Below are 12,399 nucleotides of genomic sequence, written 5' to 3' on the forward strand. Positions count from 1 at the left end.
TGCCAAGATTGAATTTAAGCAGAAACTATCAAAAAAAAAAGTACACGACTGTTTTGCAGATTCTGATATTTTATATGATAAACCAGAAAATGGGGTCAGAACTTCAGGTAGTTTTCTCTCCTGGGTCTCCTACTAGTCTACTGGGAAATGTGGAAGCAGCTTGCCTCTCACCTTCCTGTGACCCGATTTCACCTTCTGTAAAGCTGGGGATAGAAATAAAGTTGTCCTCAGTGCAGGGTTTGTTGGTATTTCAGGGTGAAAAGAGATGTACAAGATTTAAAAGATGAAAGCCTTTTCAAAAATTTTATTTTTTTCCTTCTGTTTTCATTTGATGCAGAGAGATAGGGAAGGGAAGGTAGGAAAAAAGGGAGAAAAATAAATGTTTGAAAATAAATTAATCTTAATAACTTTTCTGATAAATAAGTACATGGAATAGAGGGAAAAATATTTCAAAGCTCTGCTGAAAGAGATGAGGCCATGTTCGCTTCTTCCTAGTCCCCTAAACTTATTTCTGAGGGTTGTAGTATTTTAAGAAGTGTTCTGTGACCATCTTTGTTGAAAATGGAATGATGTTGAACGTGGAATACAATAAAGCTATTTCATATCCTGCTAGGTTTTAGGTTTGAGGGTTGTTATTGGTGTGTGTTTTTTTTTTTTTTTTTTAATTCATTTGTTTTGTTTTGTTTTTAGGTTCTAAACCAAATCTCTCATGTTCTGGTGAATGGATGGGTCTGCAGTTGATTAGGCTGGATTTTGGTGCAGACCTGTTATCTCTAAAGATTTCAGTTGAACGCGGCCTGGACTTTCCACCAGGGATTCCAGTTAAAAATATAGTTTAAATAATAATGAATATTTTTTGCCTCGAGTAGACAAAGCTTATGCTTTCCCACAGGTGTGTATTCAAGGACTTCAGATGAGTTAGATTTGGAGTAGGACTTGTTAAGTTCACATGAAGCCTACATACCTCACTGTCCATCCGTGAAAGCACTTTCTTCTTTCTGTAACTGAAGACTGATGCTTTGGGATGTTATAGTAATGTGGGCCATGAAGCAACCTAGAGAAGTAACCACATTAAACCTGATTTGAGTCTGTGACGATGTTGTAAATAGACTGGGTAGTCATGAATTCCACAGATTGAACTAAGAAAAGCCTTTCACAGCAAATTTGGGTTTGCTGCCTTAATGCCGTCTTGTCCAAGGTCTTACTCTGCTGAAGAGCTCAGCAGGTGTAATTTGGTGCCTGGAGAAAATGTGCTGGATAGAGCAGGGCTCCATGTGCTGATTGTACATGCTTTACGTGGTTTTGATTCCGCTTTGTTCCTGGAAATTTCTGTGTTCACCTAATCCTAAGAATGGAAACAGATAGAAATAAATCAAACATAAAGTGTTGCTAATTAACAGAAGCTGTGAAGAGAGAATTGTGAAAAATCAGATGAAAGGTAAATAAGGTTCATCTGTCAAAGACAGCTGAGAGTTTTCCTCTATGCTAAATAACTTATTTAAGGGAAGATTGCACTTTAATTGCCCCGTATATGTCAGGCACTGGTTAAATTAAAGAGTGAACTTTAGGCGTACTACATGTTTTGATTAAAATCATAGTAAATAGTTAAGGTCTGCGTTGTTTCAGCTTGGCTGTATCTGTCAAATTAGATCCCTTCTTATCGAACCCTGCTCTGGAAACATTTCCAAGGTTTGTATGTTAGTCTGCTAATTGCTTGTTTTTAGTATCGACAGAGAATATGCTGAAAGATGGGACAGAACAAAGACTTCTTGGAGATGTGGGGCAATTACTTCAGGGTTGTGAATCTTGCCCAAAGACGCTGAAAAAAGAAGATGTAAACAGTGGAATGGCTCCGTGTTTTCCATGTTTAGAAAAGGGTGGTGGTTTGCTTTTTTTTTTTTTTTTTTTTTTTTTTTTTAAGTGGAGTCATTCTAAGGGTAAATGGGTTTCTAGCAGCTCTCAAGCTGGTTTATGTAGCCAGGGAACCCTAGCTGGAAGACTGCAGGCAGGACCAACCCGCACTTTGTTCTGGGTCTGCCGTCCAGGGTGGTGCTGGTGAATGGATGATGGTCTGTGATGGTCTGTGATTTTCTGCCTCTGTAGACACTGCCATTAAGGTCTCATTTAAAGTCACAAAGCCAACAGATGAATACCTGTGACAGCATTTTGGCTGCCTTCAGGCACTGTCAGAGGGACTTGGTGAAGGCTGTGCAGCTCCTCTCTTCAGTGCTGCCTCCAGAGGTGCCTCCACGTGCAGCAGAGGCGGAAGGGCGTTCATCTCCAAGCCGTGAAGCTTTGCAGCATTTCCTTAGCTCTGGCTGCGAGCAGGGAGTGCTCTTGCATCGTGGTGGCTGCACTCAAGGAGGTGCAGGCACTGAAGGGAGGATGCCACAGAGGGCTGGGCTCTGCTGCGTGGGTGGTAGGAGGCAGCTGGCCTGCACTGACATCCCAACCTGCAGTGGCTTCCTCAGTGCAAGTCCAAGTCATTAGGAGGTTTGTATAATCCATTAATTATACGCTTACAATAAGGTCAGTGTGTTCTCATGAGGATCTTTGGTGACCGAGTTGGGCTGGTGGAGAACGTGTGGACATCCCTGAGCTCTCTTTCCCTCTCAGCACAGGTATAAAGGGGCTGCAAGTGGAGACAGTGATGATTCGGGGAGAGAGGCAATTAGAATGACTGTATTTTGATTAGAAACTGGAAAATGAGAAGCTGAAAAGTGAGAATTTTTTGCTTAGGTTCACTGTAGCATGACGGTCTACAAATAGGGTATTCAAAGTCCCTGTCTTGTGCCACCAGGCATTTTCCTATGGCAAAGGTCTTTGTTGTTCTGCTGCTTTTGTGTTGCCCAAGAGGATTTAATCAGGTACAGCAGCATTTAATAGCTTATTTGAAGAGGTTGTTATTTAAACATGCGCTATCACTGCTTGGCATGTGCTGAATGGGGCTGTGGGCAGTGCAAAGCGGTGGCAGGTCTTCTGCTCACACCAGCTCCAAGGAGCTGTCAGCTCCAGATTGCAGATCCCTCGGGACTCAGGTTCACCCCTGGGCTTTAGTGTTCGATTTGCTGGCTGCTGGGAGGTGGCACAAAAGCCTGGCTGTGTGGGAATCCCCCATCCGCCTCCCACGTGAAATACGGATTTAGGTTCTGTTGTAGAAGCTGGAGGAGTGTGGGAACGTGTGGGCAGCTGTGCTGTCTGCTTAGAGAAAAGAGGGGGATAGGATTTGGGGGATTATTCTTTGTTTGACTTGCTCTAATTTTCAGTCTGTAAATCTTCAGAAACCTCAGGTTTGCCACCCGCAGTAACTTGCCTGTTCACAAGCCTGCCTGTAAACCAAATTTCACTTAATGCACGTTCATCGTTTTGGGATTCCAGAACCAGGAGCTCATCACTGATGCAAACAGTGATTAAGCAACCCTGGTAGGAACCGCACAGACTTCCTTTCCTTGGGGCTGTGGGTCCCTTTCTACAGAGGCTGTCGTGTTTTCCCACTTCTGGTGGGAGCCGTGCTGGCAAGGAAGCTCTGCAGTGTTTACATGCTGCTTCCCCTGCCCGAGCACATCTGCTCCCTCTGATCAGCCCCCCATGGAGTCTGGATTAGGCTGCAAGGCTGATGGGCTGTGAGGGCCCTGGTGATGCCCCAGCCACAGGGAGCAGAGAGCTGGATTTAGGAAGGGTCCCTGGAGAGCTGGTGGTGCGCTACCAGGATGGCTGAGCAGGGAGGGCTTTGCTGACCTGTGCTGGCTGGAGAAGTCCCATCCTATGGTGGTGATGGGCTGGGGCTGGCTGGGACAGAGCTGCTGCAGCAGCAAGAAGCTCCAGCAACATTAAAAACCCCTTCAGGGCAGCCAAACACAGGGTTTTGCCTCCCTGCCTGTCCCAGAGACGGGGTCATGGCCAGGGCTGCAGACAGGAAGCCAAAAGGTAACACACAAACATTTCTGCTCTCTGCAGCACATTGCAAGCAGCAGTAGGCTGCTTTCAAGTTGGTTGCTTCAAAACATACCTTTAAATGAATTAATAATTAGATGCAGCTGCCATCTTGTTAGCATAATGAAGCAGTGGCTGAACTGCTCTCTGTGTCTGGGAGACAAAGCGAGCTTTAGCACTGGCCTTCCTCTGCTGTTGGACAGGCTGCACGGGGCTCCTCGTGCTTTGCTGGAGCACACTCTGTTTCCTTTGGCTTTATTGGGAGCTCAGGGCATTAATCTCCTTGTGTGACAGAAACCTTTTAGCTTCTGCATTTGTTACAGGTGACGGTATTCACCCGTTTATCTGCACAGATAGCCAGCCATAGCGTTGCTGCTCAGGGATGTTGTCGGAGTGCTCGGTGCTGCGTGAAGGAGAGGAGAGAGCCCCCAGGAGGCTAAAGCCAAGGTTGTCCTGGGGCATCCTGCTGTGCCCTGGGCCATCCTGCTGCGTGGTGCAGCTGGGCTTGTTGGGAAGAGCACTGCAGTGGATGGACAGTTTTTATGGGCTTTGGATGCGGAACAAACAGACCTCTGGGTCTTGACTTTCACCGTGACCCTAAATTGTCTCTGAGACTTCCTGTGCCTCAGTTTCCCCCTATGCAGCCTGTGTCCCGTGGGAGTCTGATGTTGCCAAGTTTAATGGACACAAACTGCTCGGAGCCTGTGCCCAGGGTGCTCCTGGAGCAAGCCTTCAGCTCGCTTTGGGCACTGCTGAGGTGGTGCTTGTGAAGAGCCCTGTGGCTGCTATCAGCAGGTGAGCAGTGAGGGAGCTCTCCTGTGAGCCCTGCTGTTTCCCCATGTAAATCTGGTGCATCATTAGAAGTGTTTTGTTTCTGCTTCTTCCCTGGTGGCTTAGACCTGTGGCTAGGATCAAATGGCACTGACAGTCAGCCAGGCATTACTCCGGTGAAGTATTTCAGCTGGAACATAAAAATTGATTTGATCTCTTGGCTCATCCTGCTTAATGAGCAAGCCTTGAGCTGGGCCCTAGCCTGAGCCCTGGTTGCTCTGCACGGGGAAGGGCCTGCAGGACTTTTCCTGGAGGAGAAGAGTTTGGTTTTCCTGGCAGCTCCCAGCTTTGATTCATGAAAGCACCTCACCATGGCAGAGCAGCTGCTGCAAACTCTGCTTGGGTTCAAGTGTGTTTGGGAGCACTGGGAAAGATGCTGCATGTCCGTAAAGGCTCTGCTTTCTCGGGACGAGTTTTCTGCTCACCTTTGTGCCCAGTGTTTTGTCTTCTGGCTTGTCCTGGGTCCCTGTGTGAGACAGGACCAGCAGAGCAAGGCCCTGCCCTGCCCTGAGCATAAGGCAGTCTAGCAAGCACTCAGAGGAGGGCGGTTAATTAGTCGTATTTCAGCACATTTCATTTTAAGGGCTTTGATCGTGGCATGGAATTGTGGATCTGTCGCCAAGTTTGGGCTTCAAATGAATAAATAAATGATAAACGATCATTTGGCAGCAGTGAACCTACTGCACTCTCTTTGCATGTTTATGTGGTTTCCCTTCTCCCATCTGTTCCCTTCCTCCAGCTCTTCCTTTTGGGTTTTCCAGCCCCCCTTGCCTGGCTGATGGCAGTTCCCAGCCTCGCTGAATTGGGAGTGTTTGCTCCAGCCGCTAGCAAGAGCGCTGCCACCTTGGTCACCAGAATGAGAATCGGGGCTGGGGTGCGATGGCAAGTGTTGGTAAAGGCATATTAAAATCCCTAAAATGAGATAACGGATGGGACAGAGTTTTCCTGTCCTTCTGCTCTCATTTTCCCAGCCTGTTTTCTCTTCAAATTCATTTGTCTGTCACACGGTGGTGTCACACGCGTCCCTTTCGGAGGGATGGTAGGTGGCTGGGTTAGTTAGTCCCTGTTCCTCCCGGTGAGTCACTGATCAACTGACACGGATATTTCTGAAGATTGTAGCTATTTGGAGAACTGCTTGTCGTTCGTGTGATCTGGAGAAGGTTCCCCAGGAAGGATTTGTGCAGATATGTACCATATTAAAAACAACTCGGAAGGTATTGGCTTGCATCGGTGTCCTAAGTGCTATTACCTGCAGAAAGTGCTGTGACATCGGTCACCCAGGTCACAGATGGCTTGTGCAGAGACACTTTGAGATGGCATTGAGCACACCCGGCTGGAATAAGCCGTTCCTCTTTCAGTGGCTCTTTTGGTCAGCAAAAGTTCACTTGCAAATATGATAGGGGATAGTGGCTAAAGAGCACCATGGATAACAAAGAAAAGGCACCGACATCAGATAGAATGATTGCATTTTCTGCAAGGTGATGTTTGTGAGAGCTTCTCTGTGGGCTCCACCATCTCAGGACTGTCAGCTCTGGGCCCATGTTATAGTCTACCCGCTGCAGGCGGAGGGAGGAGAGCAGGAATGTCTTCGGGTCTTTTCTCTTTCCCTTCCCCCTCCCTTACACCTGACGTCAGATTCTCAAGTTGCTGCATTCTTCACTCGCAAGAAAAGAATCTGCATTTTTTCTCTTGGCTCCGGTAAATGGCCATGTGGCATTTTACTTTTCAGCAGTTCCTTAAAGAGCTCCCTTGTGGTTGATGAATGCAGAAACTTTGTCATAAACTAAAACACCCTTCCCTCCCCTTAATCTAGGCTGCTGCTTACTCAGGGAGCCTCAGATGGGGTTTTGATGACAGAATTCCTAAGTGCTGAGCAAGCAGATGTGGGATTGCAGCCGCTCTGAGGACGCCTCGGTTTCTTGCAGACTTGTCTTCTCCTGCGCCGTGTGCGTGCACAGATTCTGGGCACGGCGCCACGCAGCCCGGATTAGGGGAAGGCTGTGGTTCCCTCCCGTCCTTGTGTGCCTCAGTTCGGATGTAAATACGGCACTGATGCTCAGCACATGGCAGCTCACAGCTCGGGGGAGGGAGGGAGGAGGCTGGTGCAAAAGGCCTACACAGAGGTGGGTCATTTGAAGTCATATTTTGTCCCCCCCCCTGGAATTAGAGATGAGTCTTTGTGCTGGAGCTGATGACGAATTGTGGGGTGGGTGGTGGGACAGTCAGCTTGGTTTGTTAGGTCTTTTGCTGGTGGTTAAATCTTACCAAATTTACATCATAACTGACCAGTACATTGGTGGTAGATGGCCCCAAGGAAATCTGAGGGGAATTGGCAGTGCCCTCTGCCCTGCACGTTATGCTATGGTGCTCCTGAGCCTGATTAATATTTGTTTTTCTCTCTCCCCTTCTCTTGGTTTCCAGACAAATGATGCTGCAGGAAATACCTGGAACTGGCTTTACTTCATCCCTCTCATCATCATTGGCTCTTTCTTCATGCTCAACTTGGTGCTGGGCGTCCTGTCAGGGTAAGACACCAATGACTTGCTTGTCTCCACCTGGACGTGAGAAGGGAAGGCGTGTTTGTGGGTTTTAGCTCTGTGGAGAGGATGGAGGTGACAAAGAGAAGCCGAAGTGATACATTGCACTGTACATCACCCCTCTTCACGTTTCCTATCCTGTCCTTCCCTTGCTGTGGGCTATTCCTATAAGAATGCAGAGCTATAGGGCATGGGATAGACTAAATTGAGATGATATGAATCCAGACAGAAGGTAAGCAAATTTCTCTAATTATATTGGCTCCGGCCTGTAGAGCCACCACTTACTCTTGTGTTGCCTTAAAAATCAAAGTGCTCATAATGGATTTGGTCTAGCTGTGCAGCATGGGGAAATTTGACGCTCCGACAAAAGGCAATTAAAAGATCTCGGCTTCATTTATTTATTTATTTTTAAATCTCTAGCCGTTGAAGCCAATGTCTGGAGTTTGGGGACGTACCGGTCTCTAGATGTTCAAAGCCCGGGGGTCAGCCAAGGATTCAGTGTTTGCTGGATATGAGTTCTGGGTTTGGGCCATTGTAGAGATGGAGCTGCCAAGTTTGAAGCCTAGCTGGAACGCCCCCAGCGTCTGTGGAAATTTGATCTACATTTAACAATCTGACTCATCTTAATGGTTTGTGAGCTCTTAGACTTTGGCACCTCATTTTGCACACAATTTCTTCCTTGCCCATCCAGGTGATCTCAATTATACGGATCTATAAAAATCTAGATTTATTTCTGGCTCTTGGCAGCTGGGGAAGAGAGAAAAGAGTTAATGTTGTTGACTGGTAAATGCCTTCCAGTGTTGCACGCTCGCTCTTTAAGTTACTAGAGAAAGAAAAGTGTTTTCCAAAGATGAGATTCATGCTCAGTGTTGTTATTTTGTTTGGGATCCTCCTCCTCAGAGCATGAGCTGGGGTAAGGAGCAGGAAGCAGAAGTGCAGTTGTGTTTGAAGACAGGGAGATGGGCTATTACAAGAGAGCCCATGGAGAAGGCCAGGTGCTGCACTTTGCTGGTCCAGGAATAATGCCCATGATCAATAACCAATGCAAGCCATTGAATCAAAGCCATTCCTCAGACATCCCACCATAACCAGATGCTTGGAATGGGAAGCTTTGTGACCATGCTTGTTTGACATACAATTTCAAACGAGCACCAGAGGCAGGACCACGTGTGGTTCGTTAGGTAGTTCATCTTCGTCGTTGCGCAGCGGGGTCAGCCCACATTGGCTGAAATGATGCTTGTGATCTAAAATGAAGCTCAACAGCCTGCAGGCTCCTGTTCCTTTGTGATGGATTTACACGTATTTGGTGACTGAAAGATGAGGACCTCAGCCTGGCTCCCCTGAAAGCCTCTCATTGCTTGGGGCAAGCTATGAATATTATATAAATGTGTATCTTCTGTTGAAAACAAAACGAGAAGGCAGCTTTGTATGTCAAGTTTCCCTTTGTAAGTGGGAAGGATTATAATATTTTCTTCACAGAGGGAAGCTTTTAAATTCTACTCTATATGGTGGTTTGATTTCCTTGGCTGGAAGAGTTCCTGGGGAGAGGCTGAAGAAAATAAACATCGTAGCACAGGTGTTGACCACATTGCTCAGCAGGCTCCTGGTGGGCTTGCAGCTATTGAGCAATGTAGGAACCTGGGTATATGTGAACAGTCTGGTGATGGAAAGACACCACAAAGACAAAAAGACCCTCTGAAGGCAGAGACTGTTGTCATTATATTCTCTAACAGAAAGTCCCAGATAGCACTTCAGAAAAATAGTGGTTTTGCTGGAGGACATTCTTTGCATGAGTCTCTGTGCATGGGGATTTTGACCACTGAAAGAACTACAGAGGAGGGGTCACTGATAAGTGTATGTGGACGTAATGCAATCTGCATTCCAGTGACTGCCTTCTCGTGGCTCCTGCAGTGGAGGATCCTCAGCAATATCCCACCTTCTATTCTCTATAAAACAAAATTAATTTAGGGTTAGGGGTTCTACAAAGAACCCATGAACAGGGTTATCTCAGCATTCACTCACCTGCTTCTTATCTTCATGATCTAAGCACCTTGCAGCCTTTATTCTCCTGAGGGTGGCACAATGTTCTGCCACCTTCCCTCTCCACACATTAGAGAGGGAACAGTAGAGTAGAGTAGAAAGAGGGGACATAATGTCCCCAGGCACAGTGGCAAGCTGAGGTTAGATCACTGGTTTCCTAGGCTTGTGCATGGTCTTTGTTACAGCCCTTTTCCACAAAAATCCTGTTGGGAAGGTTGTGTTTTATTTTCCAATATTCTGCCATATTCATCACGAATATTAGTTAAGCTTCAGTGTGCCAGCCTGTGCTTTGGGAAGCCACAGAAAAGTCTTTTACCTGAGTGTTTTTCATTGCTGTTTGTTTTGAACTATTTTCTCTCACGTATTTGTGCTCCTCAGTGGACAATAAGGAAGGCAGAGATTTCTGAAGTAGGTATGCAGACACTATCACTGATTATGGCAATATAAATAATCTGAAATGACAACAAAGTTATTGAGCTTCCTACTGATATTAGATTATACAGAGTTTTTCCATAACTCCTAATGGAATTTTCTGCCTTTCTGTAGTTATTTGTGAACCTGTGTCAACACTGGGCAGCTACCTCATAAGGTGGGTTTAGCTTTCATGTTTATCTGTTTGAGCAGTGGAGGTAGATTGATCTGGTTAGGATCCTGAGTCTCCTCTGCTAGGAAAATATGGCAGCATTTGCAATACAAATGCTACAGAAGAGATGCTACCTGTTTCAAAATAAAGAGCAAACAACCTGCCTCCTCTGCTGCTGCTGCTTCTGGAATTATAATAAAAGTGAAGACAGAAAAGTGGCAGGGAGATGTGGAAATACGTATATGCTGGTAAAAACTTGGTGTATAAAAATAACCCCAAATCTTGGGCCACAGTTGATATGACATAATCCTCCAAGCGCATGGCTAAGGATGTAATTAAAAGCATGTTGACTCTGTCATCCAGACTAAATGAGACTCTTCCTGCTGTACAGCGTGTCCTCCTCTAGCATGCTGATCAAAGCACTGCCAGTGCTCTTGTCATCAGTTAATATTTAAATACCCTCCCGAAATGGTGCTCTCTGCCTTCTGTTCCTTTCCCTTCCCTGACACGAGCACTGTGGGCCAGACTGCCAGCAGAGCTCTGCTCTCCTTGTGCCACCAAGTACTGAGATGAAGTTACCTGATGGAGATGTAGTAGATGTAGACCACCCAGTGGTCCTAGGACGTGGGTTGTGCAGTACCTGGGAACATGGTTTATCCAACAGTGCAGTAAGATTGCTGCGTTCTCCTGTATCTTTACGGCAGATATGAGTTGAAGTGGCTGGTGTGTCAGCCTGCCCACGCACGGCTAAAGAGGGGGCTCTGCCTGGGGAAGTTGGTGGCAGTTTCCCCCCTGCCAGGCTGCACATCACGGGCAATGGCAGACTCTGCTGTTGTCAAACTATGGATACGGTCAGATTTAGTTTTCCCGGTGAGGTGCGGTGGGTACACACGTATACAAGTGAGCTGCACTTCCAACAGCTCCTACAATCCTACAGCCTTTGCTCACAAAAGGTGTGGGGCTCAGCGGCAGAAGCACAGCATTCAGCTTGCTGTGTGGCAGGGGTAATGCAGGTTTGTGTTCCACGTCTGGGACTCTCCTCTCTGCTTCTCTCTTTGTATTCCCCCTGCTCTCTGTTTTCCCTCTCTGATGCCTGTTTGATCTCTCTGTGAACTGATTAAACTCATCAGCCCTGTAGATCATCAGTGGAGCAGGAATAAACAGGTTAATTTTTCTGGAGGAGCATTTGATGAGTGCCATGGCTGATTCAAGAAAAGGTCGGGGCTGTGTGGGGCCAGGAGAGCAGAAGCAGGAGAAGAGATTTCTCTCTCTTTTGGTAACATTAAGACATTTGGTAGGCTCATTTGCATCTTTATTGGAGCTATAGTGGTCTGCCACTTGAAGACAGACAAATGAGACATGTCTTGCTCATGTTGGAGAGCTGCACTTGGCTTTGTTTTTGTTTCTCTGTTTTAATCATGAAAAGCTGGTCTAGCAATGCTGACCTCATCCCAGGACGTTGGGGTACCTGATTTCCAAGAACCTGTGGCAGTATTTTGTAAGGTTTCCAGAGCAGTGTGAAACAGCAGCACTAGTAAAAATGTTTAGGTATTTGTATCCTTAAGTTCTTACTCTTGAGCCACTTTTTTCCGTCAAATGAGGCGAGTGATTATGCTTAGTTACCAGATTCTTTGTAGACTCTTTGTGATTTAGGCAGCAATAAAGGCATCCATCATGGGGAATACAAACTTTCTGTAAGAAAAAGGGATTGACTGTCACTGGTGGCACCATGGGAACATTCTGGCTTCAAGTCATGCCAAGAAGGGTTGACCCCAGACACCTTTTGCTTTTGCCTGAACGCAGGGTTGTTTGCTGCAGAGCGTGCCATGGGACTGGGCTTTGATTCTAACCAGAAAATGCCCAGTGATGATCCTCATAAATTTTTTATTGAACTCTGTGCATGGTTCTGCAGTTTCCAGAGAGGAGAGAAGAAAATCCCACATGCAGTGGAGATGTCCTGACCAATGCTCATTTATTTTTATGCCTTTGGAGTGATTTCTTGCTAGCAGGCTGCAGCCCTCTGCCATCCTGCTCTGCAGCTCTTGCCACCAGGACATGGGGCCCCATCTCCATCAGCACCTTCAGCTCCCCGCTGTCCCTCCTTAGCAGTGATTTTTGATGCTGTGTTTCTCATCCTGATGCTGCTCCCCTCTCAGCCCAGCTAGCATCTTTCTTCTGTGGGCTGGTGGGATTATAGAGTTTCATACTGTCTGGGTGTTGAACTGGGCGTTAATTTTGCCTGGTAATGAGCTGGGTGGTCCTGTACAATACTCTTGTGACTGTTCGGATGCTTTGGGTTACACGATGCAAAGAGGATAAACATGATCACGGGCTGCTGCGAGGAAGATGATTTGACTTATTTCAAGGCTAAGTGCTTTCTGGCACCATTTCACGCAGTGGTGAGGAGGGGTGAGGGTGGCGAGACAGCCAGAGCATGGCCAGAGAGGGCAGCACACTGTGGATGATGCATCTGAG

The 12,399-nt window shown here is 46.7% G+C and overlaps 1 protein-coding gene across 2 annotated transcripts in view; it reads left to right on the forward strand.

The window, feature by feature from the left end:
- LOC311217258 (voltage-dependent N-type calcium channel subunit alpha-1B-like) overlaps positions 1-12,399 on the forward strand; it is a gene marked incomplete at both ends in the record, with an annotated part of 280,405 nt that overhangs the window by 123,610 nt on the left and 144,396 nt on the right. For both annotated transcript variants that reach the window (XM_084299168.1, XM_084299169.1), the window contains one exon: positions 7,186-7,289. In XM_084299168.1, coding sequence (XP_084155294.1) covers positions 7,186-7,289 — 104 coding nt within the window. The remainder of the gene's footprint in view (positions 1-7,185; positions 7,290-12,399) is intronic.

Source organism: Netta rufina (genome assembly GCF_964035555.1).
Source record: "Netta rufina genome assembly, chromosome: 20".
NCBI classification, from domain to species: Eukaryota; Metazoa; Chordata; class Aves; order Anseriformes; family Anatidae; genus Netta; species Netta rufina.